Raw genomic sequence first — 26,070 nt, 5'->3', positions numbered from 1 at the left:
AAACCGTGATAAAGATCGAGATACTCTAATAGAGCAGTCACTCTAATAAAGTAGTCAGTGTGTAGCGAGCTATGTAAGGATTTTTATGTAGTTTATCAGCTAGAAATGGTAGCTGGTGAGGTGGAAAGCTCTTGTCAGTTGGTTGTGACCTTTTTTTTTTTTTTTTTTGGTCTCACCTTACCAAACTATAGAAATATTAAAGTCTGGGTCAGCTCAGCGGAGCCCCCCCCCCCCCCCCCCCCCCTCATATCAACTATACTTCCTCCGCCGCTGCAGTTAGGCCATACCTATTTTGAAAAATTGTTGCTCGGATTTTTTAAGGAAAAGTTAGGGTCGGTAGGTCGGGAAAAGAAACCATCATATTTTTAAAAACGATGTGTCTAGAGCTCCGGCAGCCGGAGGTGGTTTGCCAATGCTACAGCTCCGTCAGTTCATCACGTGCCATAGATATTAAGCAGGGCGCCGTATCAGTAGCCTTAGCACCAATAGTGCTGCGTACTTTCAGTTGAAGACCACCAATACTTCGTACTTGAGGCCAGCTTGATCCACTGAAGTGGAAGAAAGTACCGGAATAAAGCGCGGACTGAAAAGTGACTGGTTTTCTACAGGGGAGAAAGTGTCCACTGGATTTTTAAGTCAGTGTTTTAAGTGTTATAGGTACTCCTCATGAACACTGAAGTGTGGTGATCCACTTCAAATTAGCTACTGATCGTCATCATTAGTAACTACTCATGCAGTGCAAGTTGAAAAGTCTGGTTAACAAATCTTTTATTATTTTATTTATTATTAACACTTTACAGTGACCAGCACTGAAGGTCTACAGCAACATGTTCCTCTGAATGTAGAGGGAGCTAATTGCATGGTTAAATAGCTGCCAGACTAATTATCAAGCTAGGCTGAGTCGTGATCATTGGGTGAAGCCAGATCATAGTATACTACTATAGAGTTTGATGTATCAGTGTTGCTGCTATAAGACCATTCTCAAAACAAGGAGAATTTTAAGCCTTTCAAGGTTAAATTTGAGGGTACTTTTGCTGTTTGAGCATGCTATTTTAAAGGTCAACCTGCCTTAGAGACATTTAAAGCTTGAAATTGAATTTAAGGACAAGTGAAAGTTAATGTGTTACTTTAAAAACAGGCATAATTTAAGACACTTGGGCTCTTGGATATCAAACTGAATAGTCAGTTCAGCACTACAAGTGTGAAAGTTAATGTGTTCGGTGCATGCAGTTTTAACCTGGGAAATATTTACATATTAGCTAGACTGTCTCAAGATCGAACTGATCTACATACAGTGTAATTGTCACTCACAATTTAAGGGGTGTATCTGAGATTTTGGGAAGAGTATTACATCTACATATTATAACATCAAGTTGCAGCTCTCCAACATGGAACAATTTCAAGTACTGCTCAAGTTCCCCTGTAGTCAAAAGATCAATATTTGAAATAGTGAAACCAACTTTTTAACAAATTCTCCACATCGAGAAAAATGGAGTCAACAGATCCGACTCCAAAGTTTTACATCCCAATTCTGTAAAGTGTCCACAAGTTCCATTGTATACACACATATCTACTGTATGCACACACCATGTCATTCTGTATATTGTCTATATACCAGGAAAGTGATTATTATTTTTAGTTGTCATTTACTGGCTGCACCTTTTATAGTACAGAATTGATCATTTGAACTATAACAGTACAGCAAAGAAGAAATTTCTTAAATTAATTAATGTTTGACTACTTCGTGAAATAATCTTGGGCTACCTATTGGTCAGCAGATTCTTCAAAGCATGAGCGGCATATCCATACTCTCCTCTTCGGTGATCTTTTAAGACCAACACAATTAAAGTGGTACCATACTAAGCAGCTTTCACAAACAATTGAATTCTGTTCATCGTCAATTATCTCCCTTGTGCATCTTCCACAATACCATGTGGGATTGGCTTGAATTATAGATACTACACTGTTAATAGCTGCCCATGCTTCCCGGGTGCAATACTTCCTGCACATATCTAAGCAGACATTTTCATCAGTGCATGATGATGAAACCATCTCAGGTCTGATTTCTACATCATCCTCTTCTATAATTCGGCTCCCATCTATGGCGTCCTTTGCAATTTGTAGATCAACAAACCAGGTTAAAATCACTAAAAATGAAAACATCTTCAAGATCAACACAGGATATTTAACATACATACCAAGTTCCTTTTGCTTAGCACCTTTGTATAGGAATGACACATGCCTGCTTCCTCTGGACTTCTTTCTAGGGAGACCAATAACAGTCTTCTCAGCTCCTTTAGGTCTTCCTTTCTTTCGCATTTTACTAGGTAACCTAATACTTTGTAACTCTGTGGATGCAATCAGATTGTGATAAATGTTTTGCAAGTTTGTACCACAGTTCTAATACTACCCCTGGTAATTTACTGATTGCACTATTTCACACACACACAATACACACTACACATACTATACACAAACATGCACACACACAACACATACTGTATTACCGTAAAACAGGAAAAGTTTGTCGTCAAAAGATTTTCATCGCTGGCTGTATCGATGAAAATTAAAACGACGAATTATTGTTAACTATTATATGGATAATTCGTGTATACAAATATTAACGTATAGCTAGCTATTCCGTCAAAAGTGACAAAAATATGTAGCATCAAAATTTTAATAGACGAAAATTTTCTGAATTGAAATTTTCCTGATTTACGGTATACATGTATGTACACTTGCACAAAGCAAATGCAAAAATCAAACCCTTCAATGACCATGCTACGTACATCAAAATTACCTAGTGGACACTGGGAGTTGTAACATCAAATGGCTACCAGGTGTTAACTCAGGAAGCAAATGCCAACTATACATGTCGGGTGAAGGTTGGCTAACAATACCTTCAAGTGTGAGACATGATACAACCTCTTGTATTTTATTAGTCTTGCCCCAATAGGATTCGACTTTTAGCACCTGAGTAATGCAAATTTATCAGGTCCCCATGAGCAGCTAAGTAATGTGAAGAAAATTTCTTGCTCAAGGAAACAACAGTAACTGCATAACCAGGTACTGAACCTAGAATGTTTTGACTATCAGGCAGGTGTTCTAGCCACTTGGCTCACACACGCACGCACGCACGCACACACACCATTTACATCATTGCTTCTAGTTTGCACTGTGTCTACCAATGGTACAGGCGGCTGATATCCTATGCAAAATTTGAGTAAGTAGTCATTAAACTACAAAGTACCTTGATCATGATGATCATTCTTTTCAGGTAGGTGATTTTCTGTAGTGTTTACTTCACTATTTCTTGTACCATCACTTTCATTATCACCATGGCTGGTACTTGATCCACTACTATTACTACAAACAGCATCAGATTGTGTCGTACATGTACCTATCAAAAGAGTTCATTGCATAAGTGATGAAAATGTTTGTCAGTCCACACTCACCAGCATTCTCAACAGCTTGACTGCCTTCATTCCTAGCATTCTGATTAGCACTGTGACCTTCACTGACGCAACCAACAAGGGATTGACTTGCAGTAACAGCAACAGTTCCTCTTTGGTCACTGCAGTGCTGATCTTGAGCTGCATAAATGTCATAAAAATATTAACAAATACGGGTGATTACATACCTGCACAAAGAATTGCATCCCTTCCAGATGCCCATATATCTCTCAAGGTCTGTAGCAAAGTGTACCTTCTTGTGAATTCAGTCATGCCAACCTCGGAAGAAAAAAAGCTAACTCCACAGCAACAATATGGCTTTTATGGTATTTCTGGTGCTGTGTTAAACATGACCGTTGTGGTCCATGCCCAATACTTGAAATCTGTACATACAATTATAGTGAATTTTATAGCTGTATAATCATATACTACTCACACTGCTTGAAACCTCAACTGTTAATTCTGATTTTTTATAGTAAGCATCTCTCATATAATCCTTTGTCCAACGTTCCGCAAGAAGTAAGGGAGTAAATAAAGGGTGTTTCTTTCTTTCTCGCACAGCAAAAATATGACGACAAGGGAGGTTGGTGGTGTTCCAAATTGAACAGTGGCATCCGTTGACTGTCACCTTCAAAATCCCTTCCGATGATGTAATATGGCATTCTCGATCATGTTCTGAGACTATGGTGACCTTCCTCCGCAATGAAAGCTGCTTGGATACATAATTTAATGCATAAGGTGTGAGAATTGAGGAGTATTCAATTTCTACAGGATCTTTCATATCAATCCTTTTCTTCACCATAGCCATCAATGTGCAGTGATCCCTCTCATTCCGTAAAGTTGACAGCAGGGCACAAAAGTGTTCAAAAAAATTGCATGAGTGTACTGTACCTGTACAATGATTTATAATTTAAATTAGGATATTACATAAAATATACATATATAATTTTGTATTCATCTATCCATGAGCAAGAACACAAGAGGTATATATTAAGGATGTGCTGGTTGAGGCATGCAAACTGAGTAATTAAACAGTATAAGAATAGGTATAAGTGATCATGGTACATACATTGATGAGAAATGTTGAAATCATTGCAATCATACTACCGTGTAACGATTTGCACTAGTACAGCATACAGTACATGGTAATAAGCAAGTACACTTATATAATATTTCTTAGTTATCATTCTTTCCCTAACTTGGATAATAATTACAACAGAGTGAAACCGTCTAGAAAAGTCCCTATAACATGGTGAGCCATGGTAGTTACTCATACAGTAAATGATCCACACGTATAATCACAATAGATATGTTTTAATGTTTAGCCCTTGAATATGAATTGTGTATCATACATTATGCGGTATACTGTGCTTTATATTAGGGAACATGGAGAGTTGGCCAAAAATATCATCCAAAAATCATCTTCACAATACCATCCTGTCGCCTTGGCAGTATTGGTTAGGTATAACCAAGCCCAAAAGTGCCTTCAGAATGTTTCCAATAGATTTAGAAAAAAAAATTGTTTAATGCAATTTTCTACTGCCTGCCTGCCTGCCTGTCTGCCTGCCTGCCTGATGCCTTCAGACAAGTGCAACTCGATAATAGCTAGCTATTTTATTCAATGTTGCTTTAGCTTGACAGATGCACCACAGTATGTACAATGTACACATCATGGACTTACCTTTGTCCTCCTTTGTGTCCCATTTCTTTTTGTTAACAGCCGAAGGTATCAATTTGTGATAACAAGGTGTTGATTGCGATAGCGCAATGGCTTCCATACAATTGTAAACAGGTATTTTCCATGGTTACTGGATTGATTGCAGAGGCACTTCTACTGTTTTTTGTTTGTAGCACTGTGAAATGAGCTGAAAATAGCTGAAAGAAAAGTGTAATGGTTTCGAGACAATAATTTATAGTTGGGACACATTTTCAGTCATAAACATTACCTCTGGCGAAAATGTAAACAAACAAGTACATATATAAAAGTTTTAAGTTTGACTAGGGATCATACAGTAGTAAAAAAGTAGGGAACAAGGGAGGTTGCCTACACCTGCAAATATGTTAGTGAACATTTATCCTTGTATCCATGGCTGAATTTAGTCTGGCGCCGCCCGCCCCTTCGCATAAAGTAAGGGTCTGGTGAAATACAGATACTAAATCATTTCTAGCGCCCAGATTCGGCGCTAGCCAATTAGTACATGCCAATGACGCTCACACAGAAATCGCCTTGGCAACACAATGCTTTTACTCGAATTGAAGTGCAATCATCTGACGTAACAAGCATTACGTGCGCTGTCTAATTGAATTCCTTTTGAAATGATTAGGTATTTGTATTTCACCAGACCCTTACTTTTTGCGAAGGGGCGGGCGGCACCAGACTAGGCTGAATTATGGATTAAATGTCCACTAGTTTATCTGCAAGTGTAGGTGACCTCCTACTTTTTTCTATTATCCCTAATTGAATTTACAATTCTTAATTTTCCCTTATACTTGTCTAGGTATGCATTCAAGCATGCAGATACCTTGTGCAAACACTCTTCACTATACTCTCTAATCTGTTGTTTGTCCTCTCGCCCAGGGTGAAGGCTGTGTTCTTAAAACATTCTACCCATTCCTCTCGAATGGGATGCCAATTATCATTGTAGTAAGTAAAAACTGTGGTGAGACCAGCAAGCCGTAAATCCTATAATAACAACACCATGAAGTCACATAACATACCTACATACATAATACACATAATACAATAGTGTTATGAACCTCTTCGAAATTTGACTGATTTAAAATTGGTCAACCCATTTTGAAATGCGCCACCCAGATTTAATACTACAAATTTAGATAGGCCCATTTTGAAATAAGTTAGCCTAACCCTTTTTAAAACTCGCTTATAGGTGAGTTGTACATGTGTAGTTAACTAGCTCTTTTTATCTAGCTGGAACCCTTTTAAGCCAACTATTAAGCAGATACTTATTGTCTTCTCTTAACTGCCGTAGAAATCAAGAAATGGTAACCACGCCTCTTAATAAGCTATTGTGTAGCTCACTCAGTATAAGTAGCCAGATGATATTTAATAAAGCATTCACAAATCAGTGAAAAATGTCATAAACTGAAATGCGTAATACATCACTAGATTTGCCTTTTCATGGAGAATATCCTTGCTTCATTTTTGTACCACAAAGAAAACGTAAGTTATGTTGTAAAATGTAAGTTTATCGTACCTTGATGAATACCTCAATTCACGGCAATGTTGCAATTCAACTTTTGCTTTCTAGTACTGTAACTCCAAAAGTACATATATAGTACTGACCAGAAAAGACTGCAACTTTAACATCCCATTGTTTATTCCTTCTAGACAACAAAGAAGTTGTAAAATCAAGCAAGTCGGGTTTTCACTCAGCAGGTCACATATACATGATTGAGCCATGTGTACAGTGAGTATGGTTTTAATACAGATGCATGACTACAATAAGCACATCAGCTATTTACACTGATGAAGTGGTAATAACTTATACATAGCACATTCTTGCTTACTTCATAGTGCTGATTGTAGTCTGACTCAGACCTAGAATATGCAAGTTTTAACAAAATTTCCAAAGCATGATCTCTTTCTCCAGCTCTGATTCCCATTTTGTCACAAGTAATCTCTCGTCTAAAACTTCGTAACATATGAAATAAACACAGCTGTAAACAAATACCAGGAAACTCTTTTGCAAAAACAGCTCTCTCACTGCAATCTTTGTCTGAGATTAAAACTCTTGAGGAGGCCCAAGCTGGATTGTGAGACTTGAAAACTTGTATCATTTTGCCCATTGACTCCTCAGTTTCCAAAACTGTAACAAAGGCACACACAATTTCACTTTGACCATTTCCGTCAACCACCATCATCAAGTACATGGGCACCCTCAATTCTGTTAATTTATATGTTGCATCTACCAGTAAACGTCTGGGAAAGCAGAAAAGGTTGATTTCATAATGCCGTCTTGAAAAAACAATACCAACAAGATTCTTGTCTTCATCACACAGAAATTCAACTGTTGATCCTGGAAGAAATAGCTCTAAAGAGCACTTCAAGTATGTACACGGGTACATAAGTTCTACATATTAGGGTTGAAACTGATCTTGATGACCCACTGACTCCTATAGTAATTTTGGAACTAACCCTAAAACTAAGGTATGGATCAAGAGCTACATTTTATAATACATAGCAGCAGTTATATCAAGAGTACATAATAATAGAAGAGGGAGGAGAGTGTCTAACTCTCAATATAGGCTGTACAAACTCACAGCGCTCAAACCCTCCTACTTCAATCCATAGAACAGCTAGCCATATATCAATACCTTTTTGTGAACAGAAGACTGTTAATATCTGTTGATTGAAGCAGTATAATGCTGAAGCCTACTTCAGAGGGCAGCGCCTATAATCGAGATAGCAGCACCTATAATCCAGATAGCAGCTAATAATCGAGGTAACAGTGCGTGTAATCGAGTATTAAGTGCTGAACTTTTCGTCATGTTCTTCGAGAGTAGGTGATGGGAACGCCACAACGGCGAAGTTGTGATGAACAACAAAGAGTTAGGCTCGAAATGAATCCAGGAATCATACAACGAGCTGTGATAACTCGGTTGATAATTAACATCACGCGATACCTTAGAATAATGTACTACCACATTCATACATTATTGGCCTAAATCATATAGTCTAATTAACTACATACTACTGTCCCATGTCTATTGTCAACTATTTCCTACACCTCCCCACCAAGCTTTTCACGAGATGTGAAAAAGCTTAATAGGGGCCCTGCCAGGTGGGGTCTTCAATAAGTCTCTGTGGCCTCCTCCTGACTCTGCTAGAACGTCGTGGCAATGACAAGTCCATTGGCAAGGATTGTTGTTATTGTGATTGAACGACTGGTGCTGGTTGTGGTAGTGATGACAATGGTACTCTGCGTCGGATGAATCTTCGATTTCTGATGAGGGTCTTTCCTGATGATGTCTTAATCGTGTACTGGCGATATGGTCCAATTGCAATGACTTCTCCATATACGTCCCATAATTTTGTTCTAGGATTTTGCAGAGCTACTTGGGACTGTAACCGTATGTCTGGTAGTGGGCAAGTATTGCGGTTGTAATAATTTGTGGCCTGTTGCCGGACTTTTCCTGCCTTGGCTCTAGCCTGATCTTGTTGTAATTGTGTTATCGGAGTAAATGAACTGGTGTGGGCAGGTAGAGTGTCCTGTATCGGGCGTCCGAACAACTTGTGTGCAGGTGACAGCCCGTCTTTCACGGAAGGTGTGTTTCGATACTGTAGCAAAGCTCTGCAAAGCTTGTCACCATCTAAATATCTACCGTTCCAAGCTGCACGGATGATTTTCTTCATGGATTTAACAGTGGCTTCTGCTTTGCCATTACTTTGTGGGTAGTGTGGCGGAAGTATTCCTAAGCCTTTGGCAGCTTTCCATGAAATCAGTGCACCTGTTACTCCAGGATATATGTGTAATTCATCTTTGTACTTCAATGCACCCAGCTGGATAGTAATTGGTATCTTACCTAGTGGTACCATGCTGGAACCATTCACCATTCTTGGACTGATGTGTGATGGAAGTATGTTGTCTATGTGATGGCCTAGTGTTTGAAGCATCTCCTGCCCTGCAGCTGAAATGTCTGCTCCTGAATCTGGGAGTACGTCAATGTAGTGGGAACCAGCAGGTGATGAAACACGGACAGTAATAGTTGGCGCTGGCTCTGTGGCAGTGTCATCCACTTTGTAAAGCTGCAAGTGGTTAGCCTGGCTGTGATGCTGAGACTACACTCGGATGGCATTTGCACTCGGTTGGAGTTGAGGAACAGCCAGCTCCCGTGTGGTGCCACGGTACTGGTGAGATGGTAATGCCTGTGGTCGTGGCGGCTGTAAAGTTTTTCCAGGGTGCTGTCGAACACCCCTGCTCCGACACACTTTGGCGAAGTGGCCAACCTTATGGCAGGACATGCACACTTGGTTGTAGGCAGGGCACTGTTGGCGTCCACCTTTGTGCATATTAGATCCACATCCTGAGCACATCTGTGTTGGTTGTTGGCTACGTTGGTGTAATGCTGCCACCATCCCCAGGTCCGGCACGTGTATGTCTGAACGATGTTTCTTTGCAGCCTCACGACTACGGCCCATACTTATTGTTTTGGCTAGGGTGAGGTTGTTCTCTTGCAATAAATCCTCTATCGTATCGCCATCACTGGCACCTTCGATGACTTGGTCACGAATGTTCTTCTCCGTACAGGCATCAGAGCAAAATTTGCATGTCTTCGCCAGTTCACGTAGTGCAATAAGAAAGTCATCAAATGATTCTCCAGGTTGTTGCACCCTTCGACGGAAATTTCGGCGCTCGACGGTTTCATTTAAGTGACCATCGACGTAGCGCTGAAGCGCCTCAATAATGGTCGTTACGTCATTCCTTTGCTCGGTTGTAAGGCCTAAGTTCTGAACTATTGACTCGTGAAAAACACAAACTTAATGCTTCTACCTGCTTTGATGCCTCCTGTTGAGCCAGTCCGGATAGGCTGCAGTAGGATCTCCATTGTAGTCGCCATGCGGTGAAGTCAGTCCCTCTGTCTATTTGCAGATCTAGCTTGGGTAGATCATTCAATCTGAATGTGTAGGAGGGCCCTGGGGCAGCTTCTAAAGGTGGTGTCGACATCGGGTCCTCCTACACCTAGGAGAAAAACAATGGCGGAAACAGATGTAACTTCGTACTACACAGGTACCTGCACGGGTGCCTCTAACCGGCACCAGGGAATCAAGACTGTGGTTACAAACAGGATCGGGCTTATGTAGCTGTCCCTTCGACAGGTTTCTTGGCTACTCGCAGCGCCATGTGATAACTCGGTTGATAATTAACATCACGCGATACCTTAGAATAATGTACTACCACATTCATACATTATTGGCCTGAATCATATAGTCTAATTAACTACATACTACTGTCCCATGTGTCTATTGTCAACTATTTCCTACACGAGCCGACTTACCTGGGAACAATCTAATTTCCTTAACTGATGCCCACCATGGCATTGGTAGAGCAGGACATAACGCAATACCAGAAGTTCCCAGGTTTATTCCGCTGTTAAATGCTTGTAATCCTGCACAGCTGCATACTTATGGACTTCAACAATTGCATTGCCCCATGGGTAGGGGAGCCTCTGTGTCATTTCTCCCCAGATTTTCTCAGCTCATTTCATTTCAGCCAAGACTGCAGCTGCAGAATACACACCATCCTCCGGTACAGCGAACTGATAATTCGTATAGTGACATTGTACCAATGCCAGTATCAAATCAAGAACTTCTGTCATCACATCAACCAGCTCTGTTGCCAGACCCACCAGCTCCATTACCAAATCAACCATATAAATTGCTTGCACAAACAGTTCCATTGCCGGAGCAACCATCTTCACTACCAGACCCACCACCTCCATGCAGTCAATCATCTGATTTATCACCGTCAGGTTTGTTTACTACAAAGAATATCGCTGGCCTAGAAGAAAGTTATCCTGATCTTGTGTTTGCCATGAGACGGTCAGAGAAAAGGGAATATCTTGAAATTTCTCAACAAGACACCCAGCAGGTAGCAGGTGTGGGGTGTATGTCCCCAGTGCGAGCTCTGTTTTTTGATTCTGATTCTAACAATGTTACATATGACGTTCAAGCTCTGTTCAGTTCAGTGCAAGCTGGAACAATAGAATCCTTGGATAATGCCCGCCCGGTAATCAACATGGTTTCCCAAAATGCCAGCTATAAATTCTGTCCAGGATTGGAATACCAACATTACTTTGACTTTTATGTCAAAGTAATAAGGTTTCACATCAGCACTGTTCGGCTATGGCAGAGACCTTTTCAGAGGGTTGACTCAATTCACTGTATATTGCTGCATCAACTAGCTCACAATGCTACTATGGAAGAGAAGAGCCAATATGTTGTACTCTGTAAGCAATGCAAGCGTCTGCGTGCTTTGCTTAACCACCAGCAAAACAGGAGTAGTAAAGTTGATCCTTCTACAAAACTCCAGATGCAGCAGCAATCTTCAAATTACAAATTAAAGCATTTATCTCCAGCCAGTGCACAGAAGCGAAAGAAGGCAACCCAGAGAGAAAGATCAGCAGATAAAGCCAAGCTTGACAAGTATGACCATCTAGATGTTACTTTAGATGATGATCAGAATGACGAGTTGAATGCTGTTATTGAAAAGATCGAAGAGCAACATAATGATGAATTGGGCAAGGTATTTCAGGAAGGGGAAGCTAAATCAAAGCACATTGGAAACAGTATGCGTAACATATGGCAATCAGACAGGTGTGCTCAGACTACCTTTCTGAAGGATCAACAGCGGAACAGTAAGGGCAATGCTACAGTGCTGTATTTTAATTATAATAATTGTTTGTACCACAGTGAACCGCAAGAGGGGTAACCGTTGGAATCCGGTTACTATTAGAATAGGTTAGTTCATTTATTAGCTAAGTTGTATGATTGAGAATACCACAACTATGTATTTTGTAGCACTGGCCATTTTTGTTCGCAGTCCAGCGGCATATGAGGCTCTCAAGAGTTTTAATGTGTTACAACTGCCTTCACGTTCTACTATTCAGTCTTATACTGGTGCCTTTCTACACGAAGCTGGTGCTTCAAATGAGTCAATTTTAAAGCAGATTGAAAGTTATGCAGCTTTCAAAGAATCTTGTGCCAGCAGTGGAAAGTGCAGACCAAAGTCAAACGGTGTCCTTATATTTGATGAGGTAAAAGTTGTTTCCTCTCCAGTGGCGGATCCAGGATGGGGCATTTGAGGAAAATGCCCCCCCCCCCCTTCACGAAATTGCATACAAGATCGAGATACTCTAATAGAGCAGTCAATTACTCTAATAAAGTAGTCACAATGTTCATGAGGCAGTGTAGCTTACCTATGAAGCTATAAATAGGATTTTATTTTATGTAACAGACGTGATATAGTTGGTAAGGATAACTAGCTATTATTGTTGCGACCTTTATTTTTATTTATTTTTATTTTTTTTGGTCTTCAACTGGTTTTCAGTAAGTTTTTTTGGTCTTCAACTGTTTTTGAGAAAGGTGCCCCCACTCTTTCCAAACTCTGGATCCGCCCCTGCTCTCTGATGTGGAACTCTAGGAACCATCAGATAATTGGGTTGGCAATGTCAGAAAGGGATCAGGCATCACTGCTAGATGTCTACCAATTGCTTGAAGAGGACAGACACACAAAGATGACCAACTACATACTGCAATTTCTGTGGAGGGACCTCACATCAGGATTTGACGTTGTTGGTCCCTATTTCACCAGTGAAGATGCTATGTCTGCTAAGTTTATTTCAGCATGTATCTTTGAAACAATCCGATTGTTTCAGGTTTGTTTGATACATGCTGCATGGACAACTTGCATGTAGTTATCTTTTGTGTTGTATAGGTGTATAGGTTAATGGATTAAGGACTAGTTTACTTATTTGTGATGGTGCTGCACCTAACCTCACATTTCTGAAGGCTACACATGGAGTTAGTGGTGTGTATGGTGTGTGCAAAGGAACTGACCGTTTCAAGGTGAAGCCTTGGTTCTCCAATCCATGTGATCCCCTCCACAATATTTATTGGCTCATATGTCCAAGTCATCAGGTATGTGCTAGTGTATTGTACATGTTAGCTGTACTATACCGGTATTTAATCACCCTGTTTTATTTTCATTCAAGCTGAAGAACATGATCAATGCATTGTATGCTTCACAAGATGGAGGAACTAGGTCGTTTGAGGATGGCAATGGGACTGGGTTTGGATGGAAAGCAATTGTTGACATGTTTGCAAGGGAATGCCAGCGGCGAGACATAGGGCACGCAAGAATGGTTCCAAAGCTTCGTGAAATCCATGTGATTCGTGATTCGTGGACAAAACTGAACGTGTTCCCAGCCAAGATCATGCAGGTCTGTGTTGTCACTATATTGCATACCTGTGTATAGTGTGTAATACGATTTTGTTCTTCCTTTAGCAAGAACAAGTTCTGTCAGAGCTTAACTCTTACGTTACACAATCCCCTATACCAGATGATGCTGACAATGTTCGTCTGACCTTGCGGTACTTAGAAGCATGCAGAGATCTCTTTGAGGACGGATTTTTGTCTCATGACAAAATCACAAGCATGGGATCAGAACCCATGTTATCTATCCACAAAGGATTTAGTCACTTTGAGAAGTGGTACAACAAGCTTTCTGAAGGTTAGTTTAATTAAATGAGGTCATCTTGTGCAGTATGCTAAAAATATTCTATTTAGAGTCCATTGGCACACAAGATCCCAGATTTCTTAGCTGGCAAAGTAAGAATCACAGTTGCTATTCCTATTTATAATGTATACTTTATTAGCATGGGATCTACTGAGAGTATGTGTTTACGGATTCACTGGTTTTGCCACTTGGTTTTTAGACGAGTACCCAGAACATTTTATAAGTCCAGTAAGGTTATCTGGCAGTGCAGTGGAGACATTATTTAGCCAGTTCAAGAGTACAGCAAGGGGAAAATTAAGTGCAATGAATTATCCTACTGCTAGAGCAGCTCACCTTGTAAAGCACACTGTGACTCCCCATCATAGCTCTAAGGGATATCGAGATACACCCCTTCAACTTTGTGAAGTTCCACTAGAGAAGAAAAAGTATGAACGCACAATTAAACCAAATCAATAGATGACACGATACATTTTTATGATTTATTTGCAATTAATGATTCTTTAATAATTTAGCAGCGTCTTGACATATCGTTATTATAATGTATCTGATGTTGTTCCTTGGGATGACTTGCTTTTGAGGTTAACATGATGACTTAACAGTGAGTCCCTTAGGTTTTGTCCTGCCAAAGTAGCTAAGCCTTTGTGTGCTGCGCTCTGTTGCTTAAAAGAATCTAAAAATTCTTGGATCCTTGTATGGCATAGTTTACGTACAAATTCCTTAAATACACTGTCTACACTCTTGTCACTCATTTCAGAAAATTCTGGTATCTTCTCTCGCAAAATGGTTTCATATAAAGATAACAATTTTGTGTCAAGAACAAACTTGTTAGATATAACAGTTAGCAATTCCGAGCCATACTTTTTGAAATTTTCACCATTGGTATATTCTTTTGTGGCAAGATCAACTTCTTTTATTAGCGGTAACAATTCTACACATGGGAAATACATGTGACCTTTGTCACGGTACTTCAAGCTGTCAGGTATCAGTTCCTTGTCTTCCTTCTTGTGTATACTCAGTTTCTGAAGTATGGTTGTTTCCTCGGAGAGTTGCTGATCATCACCACAGTGCTGCTTTAACTTTTCATACCTACTATGCAACATACTGGCTATAGCCGCCCCTCCAAACTGATAAAATACATCTTCACTGTCTTCTGTCACTTCTGCATTACCACTGGACTTCTTGCTAAAAGATTGCATCACCTTGTGACACTGCCTCAGCAACTGATCAAGTGTGGATGAGCAATACAGAGTTAAAAATCTAGAAGATGCATCTTGAGACAATGCATGTTTCTCCTTCACTTTATGCCACTCTGATCGTGCTGTAAGAACTTGCTCTGCTACTGGATCAGAAGGGTGCAGACCTAGCTGTGTGAGGTGCTGATTCTTTTCAACCAGCAAAAAGCTGCAATGTTGATGCCAGGATATTTGAAAATGAAGATATCGCTCTTTCTTGGTGGAGCATTCAACAAACAGACGAGCAAATGCTAGTTGTAAGTGATGTGCAAGGAAATTTAATGCTTTGGGATCGACAGAGCAGCAAAACGCCTGTATATCTTCTCCTTTAAATGGCTTTTGGCCACATACTTCCTCAAGTGAATGTGAGGAGATTTTATCCGAGTTCAGCTTTTTCACGTAGCTTTCTAATTTCTGTCTTTCTGCCTTCAGTAAAGCCTTTCGACTTTGCTGTGGCTGCTGCTTTGATTTGGTAAGTCTCTTTGAAGTACGAAGCTTTTTGGGTGCTGGTTGGTCTCCACTATCAGATTCGCCACTTGAATCACAGGAATCAGTATCTTCGAACACCTTTGCTCGCCACATGTTTTATTATATAAGCGCTCATAAAAGAAATAATTTTTATTATGTGCAGTGGTTGATGGCCATTTGTCACCTTTGGTGGCTATAGATGATTGCGTAATGTCTGAGCGCTGTGCGTTTGGCGAATCTATAGCAGTTAGACACTCTCCTCCCTCTTCTATTATTATGTACTCTTGGTTATATCTAATATCAAATATTGAACAAAACATTATACACTTGTACAAATCAGCGTTGAATCAGGGTCGAGTCACCTGGGTCACATTCTGAGCTGGTTTACAGAATATCCACGTCTGACCCAAATTGGATCGCATGTGACATTAATCATTTAGTTTGGTGACATGGGAATTGATGCATCATGGTGTATCATGGTCTGAGCTCTTTATTGAGTCACATTCACTATGTAGCATAGATAATATTTTTCTATTACTGCATGTCTGTAGGCATACGTGCAGCCATGCCCCACTAATCCATTATATATCATACAACTCAATGGGAAACACAGTGATTGTATAAGTCTTTGCCAGCTTTTTTTGTGGGGCATGCCCACTTATTGGAAATGTGTGATATTGCCCATAGGTGATGAACCTACTTATTTAGCCAAACCAACACCAATTATTTTACTGACTGATCATTATTATAGCTCACACTATATAGCTAGAAATTTTAATACTTATACTAGTGGGGTGCCCAAAATATAGCTAGAAGTTTTAGATATAAATAGTGAACATGAACACCTTGGGTTACTTCCAGGTCATCTGAATCAGTAGTAGTGACCTGATTTCAATGTTGCCATAAATAGTACATTATTCTGTAACATATTAGAATATACGCATGCGCATATGTAACACGTGACACAATTGTTGTATTCGAAGTATTTCGTGTAGCGTCTATCACATGGTGTCAGAATGGACAAGCTAACGCCACCAGATCCGCTAGACTTGGATGGCAGTAACGTTTCTGATGCTTGGAGGAAGTGGAAACAACGTTTCGAACTCTTCTCACTTGCCAGTGGCCTCAGCTCGAAAGACGAAGGAATCCAAGCTGCGACTCTACTACACGTGGTCGGACCCGATGCTCTAGAAGTCTACAATACGTTCTCGTGGGAAGATGGAAGTGACAAAAATAAAGCAGCAAAAATACTGGAGAAATTCGAAGCATATTGTGTGCCGCGGAGAAACATCACGTGGGAAAGACATATGTTCAATACGCGCAACCAACATGACGGAGAAACAATCGACCAGTATGTCACAGACCTCAAGACCAAAGCCCAAACATGCGAGTTTAAAGATCTTAAGGACAGCTTAATAAGAGACAGAATAGTGTGTGGCATACACTGTGACAAAACACGCAGCAGACTCCTCAGAGAACCTGATTTAACTTTGCAGAAGGCAGTTGACATATGTAGGGCAAATGAAACGACATCATCCCAAATGAAGCTGTTTACCGGTGACCAAACTAATGGTCTACCTGCCATTCATGGAATACGGTCTCAGAGCAAACAAGTTCAAAAGGTATCTTGTGACCGATGTGGAGGTTGGCACACCAAGCAACAAATCTGTCCTGCATTTGGAGCAGAATGTCGAAAATGTGGCCGAAGAAACCATTTTGCCAAAGTATGCCGCACAAGGGTAACTCAACCACTACACAACTACAGTATCCAAAGAGAGACACCTGACAGTGATGATCTGTTTATCGGCACACTCGGACAGGCTCACGGAGTAAAGGACTGGTCGGTTACTATCTTAATGAACCAACAGAAAACCACTTTCAAGATTGACACTGGCGCCCAATGCAATGTGATACCTCAGTGGCTATATTACCAAGTGTGCAAGGACCCACTCAAACCATCCTCGGCTAGCCTAGTAGCATTTGGTGGCCATAAGTTACACACTTGTGGCAAGGCTAAAATACCATGCCAATACAAAGACCTGAATTACCTTGTCGAATTTGAAGTCATGGACCACAACGTTCCAAACATTCTAGGACTCATTACATGCATTGAAATGAACCTTGTACAACGCATAGACACTGTTGGTAACAGTCGTGCTAATTTGTTTGAACAGTACTATGATGTGTTTGAGGGACTGGGGTGTGTCACAGATGTGCGTTACCACATAAGGATTGACCCAATAAAAACACCAGTAATCCATCCACCACGCCGTGTGCCCATTACACTCCGTCCAAAGATCCAAGAAGAGCTTGCACGTATGGAAAGCCTTGACGTAATAGAGAAGGTCACTGAACCTACAAGCTGGGTGAACAGCATGGTGACAATAATCAAACCTAATGGCTCTTTACGTATCTGCATTGACCCTCGTAATCTTAATGAAGCCATTCAGCGGGAGCACTACCCCATGCAAACTATAGAAGAAGTAACTACGCGGATGCCAAATGCCACCTACTTCTCAGTTCTGGATGCCAGTTCAGGCTATTGGCAAATCAGCCTTGACCAAGAAAGTGCCAAGCTCTGCACATTCAACAGCCCATTTGGTCGCTACATGTTCAAACGCCTTCCATTTGGCTTATCATCTGCACAAGATGTATTCCAAAAAGTGATGACAGAAATGTTTGAAGACATTGATGGCGTGGAGGTTGTGGTTGATGACATTCTTGTATGGGGAGCAACTGAGGCTGAGCATGATGCTGGGCTGATTAAAGTCCTCGACAGAGCTCGCCTACGAAACCTGAAATTGAACAAAGCTAAGTGCCAATTCAAGAAACAAGAAATCACTTACCTGGGACATGTCCTGACTAAAGATGGATTGAAGCCAGACCCCAAGAAAACACAGGCGATTAATGATATGACACCTCCAACAAGCAAAGAGGCCCTACAACGTTTCCTTGGCATGATCACATACTTATCCAAATTCATTCCTAACCTCTCACAAACTGCAGCACCTCTTAGAGCACTGCTAGAAAAGGATGCAAAATGGCAGTGGCATCCGGAACACCTACAAAGCTTTTCGACATTAAAACGCCTAGCCAGCAGTGCTCCTGTTCTTGCATACTTCAATCCCAGGCAACCAGTCAAACTCTCAGTTGATGCCAGCTCCAAGGGTCTAGGTGCTGTCCTTCTCCAAAATGACCACCCTATAGCGTATGCTTCAAGAGCCCTTACAGACACTCAACAACGGTATGCTCAGATTGAGAAAGAGATGCTCGCTATAGTATTTGGCTGCACAAAATTCCATGACTACATCTATGGCATGCCTGATGTTGAGGTAGAAAGCGACCACAAACCACTTGAAGCAATCCTAAGAAAACCTCTCCACCAAGCCCCATTAAGGCTACAGAAGATGATAATGACTACACAAAAGTATTCACTCAACGTTACTTACCGACCAGGCAAGCAACTTGTATTAGCTGACACACTATCACGAGCTTTCCTACCAGAATGTGGAGAATCAATAGAAGAGAAATTTGACATCAACATTTTACAAACTTTGCCTATCTCCGAAACAAAGCTAGACCAACTAAGAGAGGAAACCAAAAAGGACCCACACTTGCAACAACTAGCATCAGTGATTGCCACAGGTTGGCCAGAGACAAAGCAAGAAGTGCCAGCAAACTGTTTACCCTACTGGAACTACCGTGATGAACTATCAATTTGCAATGACATCATATTCAAAGGTGAGAAAGTCATAATTCCCAATAATTTGAGGCATGAGATGCTGCACAATATTCACAGTTCACATCTAGGGATGGAGAAATGCAAAAGAAGAGCAAGGGATGTTATGTTCTGGCCTGGGATGGCCGCCCAGATTCAAGACATTGTTGCAAACTGCCATATCTGTAGTACGCACCAGCGAAACAATATGAAGGAACCAATGATATCGCATGAGATTCCAACCAGGCCATGGTCTCAGGTTGGTGCCGACCTGTTTGAAATCAACAACCAAAAGTATCTAGTTATGGTTGATTATTACTCGGGTTTCATTGAAGTGAATTTGCTCCAAAATGGAACCACCAGTAAGCACATTGTTACACATTGTAAATCACAGTTCTCCAGGCATGGAATCCCAGACAAATTGATAACAGACAACGGTCCACAATTTTCTAGTGCCGTTTTCAAGCAGTTCGCACAAGATTATGGATTCCAGCACCTAACATCAAGTCCACACTACCCACAGTCTAATGGCATGGCAGAGAAAGCTGTCCAAACAACTAAGAACCTTATTAAGAAAGCCATTCTAAGCAAAAGAGATCCATACTTAGCTCTACTTGAATATCGAAATACACCTATCTCCGATACATTAGGATCACCAGCACAGAGGCTCATGGGCCGAAGGACAAAGACTCTACTTCCAACCACTGCCAAACTCCTGCAACCTAAACTCATCAACCCACAGACTGTTCGTAAGGAACTCAGACAAAGGAAAACACGACAAAAAATTTACTATGACCGCCACACAGCCACTCTCAAACCATTAACAGTAGGAGACACAGTCATGATGAGAGCAAAAGGGAAATGGGAACCAGCAACAGTTATTGCCATTAGTGCAGATGGACCTCGCTCCTACATAGTCAATACTCCAAGTGGACAAAAGTACCGTCGGAACAGACGCCATCTAAAACCAGCACCTCGCAGTCTGGATGCATCTCACCACTACACAGCTAATCAGAGCTATGATAACTGGCTGGATGAGGACAGTATTGCTGATTACAATGACACTGCTGAGATGGAAATACCAGCAGAACAAGACAGTAACCCATCACCCCATTTACAACTTCGCAGATCACAGAGAACAATTCGGAAGCCATCAAGATACACCGACACAGATTATTGAACTCTAATATGCAAACACCATAATGCACAATTTGTTGTAACCGTAGGAGTGCACACTCAAACAACAAGGGAGATGTAACATATTAGAATATACGCATGCGCATATGTAACACGTGACACAATTGTTGTATTCGAAGTATTTCGTGTAGCGTCTATCACAATTCCAAACCAGATAAGTTTTTATTGATGAACTACTTCAACAATATAATCGCAATAAGTAGGTGTGGCTCCAAGGCCTACAGAGAGCAGCATATAAATCTTGCTGTTCGAGATATCATCCAAAACTTATTAGAAACTAATTCCGTGTTTCATCACACAGTCCCATTCTTGAGTTATTGATTACAAATGTTATGTTCCCCCTATATACAAGGCACCTATAATGACTAATCTGTCAGCACTACCCTGTGAAAAGGGGTGGAGCAATAGGCTGCTTGCATACAATCATTATTTGTGACCTAATTTTAGAAAACCGTCAATATCCGCACAATTTTCAAAATGCATTTTATTTGTTCTTTGATTTCTACAGGGACAGGGGAATGGACTAGCCAAGTTTCAGCTTCCTAAGTTAAGCAGCGTTGGAAATACAGCACTAGACAGCCAGACGAGCAAATAATTTGATATGTACAGAAGCTATCGAGAAAAGAATCTACAGGCGCTTACATAAACCATCATAACTTACTGATACAACGACATACGGAATTTAATCTTGGCTCATTGTGTTCGCCATGAATTTGTGCATCCACCAAGGTATAGTTTTTTCCCCCAGGCATGCTTCTGTGTATGAGAAGGAAGGAAAATTCCCTGAAAAACGATCGTCAGTAAATTCTTTCGTCACCGCAATGTAAACAAACGTCTGTAACTTTGGAATCCTTTCGTGTATGTAGATGAAACAAAGATTTTTGTACTCCCTATGGACAGGCGGACACGATGATTCCCAGGATGTATCCATTGGTGGCTTAATTCACCCACCAGCGAGACGATAAAAACTTGCATAATTTTTTTTCTGGAGCTTGCATTTTTTACCCATAGTTTTTAAATGCGTTTTATTGCAAAAGTGCTGTTGTGCGTATATCGACGGTTTTCCAAAATTCGGTCACATTTTTACTAATCATTCATTCTGCATGAAACCCCACCAGTGGCATACTTACATTGCCATCCACCTAAACCAATGCAGTGATAAAACTTGATTGATACGTCATTCATGTTATCCGATATTTTGTAAATGTGACCTACTTGACACAAAAATTATGGCTCAGTTGAACTGGAAAATCCAAATAACTCTTGATTTGTAATATATACAGCACTGTACATATGGCATGCAAAAAGCACTCACACCTGTGGCGTTCAGTGTGTGTGTGTGTGTGTGTGTGTGTGTGTGTGTGTGTGTGTGTGTGTGTGTGTGTGTGTAGGCATGTGCAGGTGTGTGTGTGTGTAGGCATGTGCAGGTGTGTGTGTGTGTAGGCATGTGCAGGTGTGTATGTACAGGTGTATGTGTGAACGCGAATGAGCATGCATGTTTTATGCAACATGAAAGACCATTCCACAATTTTAGTTATTTAGGCAAGTATGCACAACATGACTATAGCACAGAATGGATTGGAAAATGGACTTGCAAAAGCAATAATTGCAGCAGTTAATTTGAATAAAAATCCAAAAAATACATACAATAGCATATGATTGATGGTATCTTCCAAGCTTGTTTCTTGGATTACACGTCACTACAACAGGTTTACAGCCATAACATGATGAGTATACTACTTCTAACCACTGGATTTCAAACTAGTTTCAAGTGCAGGGGTTATTTATTTCTTTTAAGGCTTTACAGCATAAGTGCAACTGAAGGTTTGTAGGACACCTGGTCCTACAGCGTGTTTATATTAAGTGTATTTGAAAAGTTGCAGAAAGGAGAAAAATCCATGACTGTACCTGGGAAGCCTGGCAGCCTTGAATCTGCATCCTATATCAGTTCAAACACTATTCAAGATTGTGTTCAGAGGTTAGCATAACTGCAATTGATATTGTTTTAAGACAACTAAACATGCAGTTAAGTAGTGCATATATACATATTTAAGGCAAGTTTCTAGTCCATTAGTAAGTCAGTTTCCAGTCTGTTAGAGGAGATATAGAAGGATGCTTACACACCCCTCTATTACTTCTGCATTCAAGTATGCATGCACATAATATATATTATGCAAGTGCAGATGAGATAACTATGTTATGTGCTCAAAGAAGTACTGCTGCTATATAAGACCGGATCTGCATTTTTAACACCATTTAAATTACATATTTATCTACATAGGAATGGTCAACCAAAGTTTCAGCCTGTAAACTAAGAACGCTCAAAGAAAACTGGTAAAAACAGAAAGATTGATTTGTACAGTGACAAAATGGAACTTGAAAATAAATTACATGTGCCTAGTTCAACAGTCACAACTTACGAGTACAATCAACATGACTTTCACTGTTACTTTCTCATAAAATTAATAAGTAATTTATGCCTTTCAGCACTACAAGGGTAAAATTTGAAAAAAGTGAGAGTGAATGGCTTATTGAACATGGAGCATACTAATGTTCATATCTTTCATATCTTTGGGAACATTGATGATAGTAAACAAAGATTTTTAAACTTTGGGAAATATGTTTTTGCACTTAGCACCTTTCTTCATCATGAAAACAAGTGTTCAATAAATTTACACAATTTTTATTGTTCACAAATATTTCACCCATTATATCGATTTAATACTGTAAAATTAGGTTTGTGCAAAAATGTGGAATACTTGCAATGCACAATAAATAAAATATTTGGTGATGTACATTACTCAGTTACACAAAATGTTTTACCTTCTATTGCCTTCAGATAAGAAGACAATTTTTCCAAATCATTTCCATCCATTTTCCGTATTGAGTGCTTTATATTGCTGATATCTTTTAGGGTAACAATCTTCCCAGTTGATTGTGATAGGTGCTGCTGAAGTAGCTTATTGATCACCCTTAATTTTAATAATTCAGCAGCTTCATTCCGTTCAGATGGTGTCAACTTTCGTTGTCGGGGTAAATGATCATAAATAGCCTGTTAGAAAAAAAAATTACATGTACACACGTAATAGAAATAGCCCAATGCATGATGTAATTAATTTCTAGCATACTGTACCTTGCTGACTTCATGATTGCAGACGTCTGTGACCTCCAGGTACTGGCCATCTTCACTTAAGTTAAGCTTTATACAAGCTTTGCAATTCTACTTAATTGTGCTGCACATAATATTATACGTAGCATCATCAGCTAAATAAGTTTCGACCACTTAGTTGCTATACCTGTGACAAGGTCTTTGGCCAGATCCTTTGCTGTGGAACGGCTTTCCACCAAGATTGCACGTAAGGTGCAAAGAATAATAATGTAATTTTTCATTTGCTTTCTGTATTCTCTTCGGTGCTCTTTTCCGAGCAGCATCCAGCGTCCGCGAGTCAGTGTAGGCTAACTGGACATTATTCCATTGTTGGTACGTAGTAATCTTCTCCTTCAGCTGCTCGTAAGACGAAAACTTCTCACCAAGAACAAAGTTTACACTGTCACACTCCTCTTCAACAGTCCGTAACACTCCCTCCCGCTCAGAGTCACTTTCTTCCATTTAAACCATACAGCACGATACAGGTACAGGCGACAGGCGGCCCAGTCTATACCGTATAGCGGGAAATTTTCGAAAGGTTATATTTTCGAAAAATTCGAAAATAACAATGTGTTTTCGAAAATATTTTTTCGAAAATAGTACATCCCGGCTTTGAAGTGACAATCAAAGAAAGTACAGCTGGGTATATATATAAATGATTTTTGCGAGTGTACACATGCATAGTTTCTGCTAATATCAGTTAGCTATAGGCCTAATGTATTATAGGTAGGCACTGGGCCACACACAAGTAGCTAGCCATATAGCTATAGCTACCACGCGCACGAGCATATGAGCGAGCATGAATGACACTACGAGGTTTGAAGCCTATAAGAGTTCGAGAGACCAGAAATTACTAGGAAAGACTATAATTATCAGCAAACATCTATATGGGCTGAAAAACGCCATGTACTTAGCTATGGCTCGATCCGCAGGCTACTGAGGCGAAGTCCGCCAAACAACATGGTTCAACCTACGAAGGAAGACCCTAGGATAGCTAGACGAGATTCTATCAAAGCCAGATTGAGCGTTTATCTAGCTATACTGAACAATCAAAGCAGCAAATCCTAGCTATGTATGTGATCAACGCAACCACTGTCAGCTTCCTCCGTGAATTAATTATCTACAGCGCGGCGCGGTAAAAAGACATTGTTTCGAAAATATTTTTTCGAATTTCCAATCAAGCACTCTTTTTCGAAAATTTAACCTTTCGAAAATTTCCCGCTATACGGTAGTTCAACTGAAATACCGCGTGTTGAAGTATCACATCACGTGATGGAGTGACGGAGCTGTAGCATTGGCAAACCACCTCCGGCTGCCGGAGCTCTAGAAACACCGTAATAAATAATGTTTGAGAAAACTACGAGGCCTAGAGACATGAACTAAGCGAGGATAGATTCGCCTGTGAATGAAGGCACAACCATATAATAAGTACGCCTGTTCGTGCTGATGACTTTACCGTACGTGTAATTCTATATAACGCCCGGCACCACGCCCTTGTTAATTACAGATTGCTCGAACGAGAAGATTTGTAAACGTCCGCGGAGAGGCCAGGCGCCGCTTTACTGGTAAGCAACAACATTACAAGTATGTTTAAATATTTGTAACTGTGTATTTTGTGTGTAGGATATGCGCTCCAGGCGTCATGCAGTGAACGACCAGCTGATGACCAGTTGGGATACCAGCTGATGCGCTCATAAACAACCAGCTGGAACAGCAAGGTAATGAGTAATGTAATTAGAGATTTCCAACTAAATTAAATAATTAACATTCCATACATTTATTGGTATGACAAATATTGTGCATTTTTTCAGGATCATTTTAGTGTAAACCCCACCTCAATCAGTGGTTCCTATCAAAAGATACAAGGAAAAGAAGTTGACAGTGTGATGATTTTTGTGTACAGCTTTTTCAGTGCTTTTTATGTATATTGCATGGCACCAAACACAATATTCAGAGTATCATAAATCTAGATAGGAAACCAATAGCGACATGAAATTTTTACCACATATCTATTTTATGAAGAACAGCATATGAACTAAGTAAAACCTCTCAAAAGTGACCACTTCTTTGTAGACTGACCACTCAGAATATTACATGAATAAAGCAAGTGATTCACAGATAAAACTGTGTGTACTGTGTAATACTAAGTATACACAGGTACCTAATGCATTTTCAGGGATAACTAAGTAGAAAAACCAGTAATATTTTATAACATGGCAAGTACTAGCATCACAAGTCACAATTAACACATACTTCGGAAACATAACAATCAGATAACACAATGTAAGAGCAACATTATTTTTAAAATAGATTTCTTTGGACACTGTTCAGCTTTATTTGTCACATTGTAAGTACCAAGGATGATAATTATTATATAACACAATGACATCACTGTACTACAAAGAAAAATTTAAATAGTTTCTGATCAAAATTACAATTACTGAAGCTGCTATAAAATAGATCAAAACAGCAGTAAATACACCAGAATATAACAACAGGTAAGTGTGAAGCCATGTAAGGTTGGTATCACATGCCAGTCTCCACTTTTGAAAAGATTATGCTCAACCTTGAACCTTATTTTGCAATTCCGCACAAGAC

At 40.1% G+C, this 26,070-nt stretch overlaps 3 protein-coding genes and 1 long non-coding RNA gene across 7 annotated transcripts; 2 read left to right on the top strand and 2 right to left on the bottom strand.

Annotated features, from left to right (window-relative positions):
* Window positions 1-1,554: 1,554 nt before the first annotated feature.
* LOC136254692 (uncharacterized) lies at window positions 1,555-24,088 on the bottom strand. Of its 4 annotated transcripts, XM_066047418.1 has the most exons (11): window positions 23,458-24,088; window positions 23,148-23,376; window positions 6,981-7,489; window positions 5,975-6,135; window positions 3,889-4,343; window positions 3,641-3,835; window positions 3,456-3,593; window positions 3,251-3,400; window positions 3,149-3,208; window positions 2,199-2,348; window positions 1,555-2,147 (listed from the first exon to the last, which is right to left on the bottom strand). In XM_066047418.1, the coding sequence occupies exons 6-11, from the start codon at window positions 3,723-3,725 to the stop codon at window positions 1,765-1,767; spliced, it is 966 nt and encodes a 321-aa protein (XP_065903490.1). In that variant the 5' UTR covers window positions 3,726-3,835; window positions 3,889-4,343; window positions 5,975-6,135; window positions 6,981-7,489; window positions 23,148-23,376; window positions 23,458-24,088; the 3' UTR covers window positions 1,555-1,764. The 4 variants fall into 4 exon arrangements, with proteins under 4 accessions (XP_065903490.1, XP_065903489.1, XP_065903492.1 ...); XM_066047417.1 differs by lacking the exons at window positions 6,981-7,489; window positions 23,148-23,376; window positions 23,458-24,088 and adding an exon at window positions 9,965-10,380; XM_066047420.1 differs by lacking the exons at window positions 23,148-23,376; window positions 23,458-24,088 and having other exon boundaries at window positions 6,981-7,897.
* Window positions 9,253-10,138, bottom strand: LOC136253762 (uncharacterized). The gene is made up of 2 exons (XM_066046422.1): window positions 9,965-10,138; window positions 9,253-9,921 (listed from the first exon to the last, which is right to left on the bottom strand). Exons 1-2 carry the CDS (start codon window positions 10,136-10,138, stop codon window positions 9,253-9,255), a joined length of 843 nt encoding a protein of 280 aa, XP_065902494.1.
* On the top strand, window positions 12,639-14,167 carry LOC136253761 (uncharacterized). The gene is made up of 6 exons (XM_066046421.1): window positions 12,639-12,848; window positions 12,916-13,110; window positions 13,185-13,412; window positions 13,478-13,703; window positions 13,760-13,801; window positions 13,849-14,167. Exons 1-6 carry the CDS (start codon window positions 12,639-12,641, stop codon window positions 14,163-14,165), a joined length of 1,218 nt encoding a protein of 405 aa, XP_065902493.1. The 3' UTR covers window positions 14,166-14,167.
* Window positions 23,983-25,506, top strand: LOC136254693 (uncharacterized). The gene is made up of 3 exons (XR_010700683.1): window positions 23,983-25,037; window positions 25,096-25,190; window positions 25,284-25,506. It is a non-coding gene; the product is annotated as an uncharacterized lncRNA (long non-coding RNA).
* Window positions 25,507-26,070: the final 564 nt, after the last annotated feature.

Source organism: Dysidea avara, chromosome 4, assembly GCF_963678975.1.
Source record: "Dysidea avara chromosome 4, odDysAvar1.4, whole genome shotgun sequence".
Taxonomy (NCBI): Eukaryota; Metazoa; Porifera; class Demospongiae; order Dictyoceratida; family Dysideidae; genus Dysidea; species Dysidea avara.
Note: the sequence above shows the minus strand (reverse complement) of the source record. Positions and strands in the feature narration are given on the sequence as shown.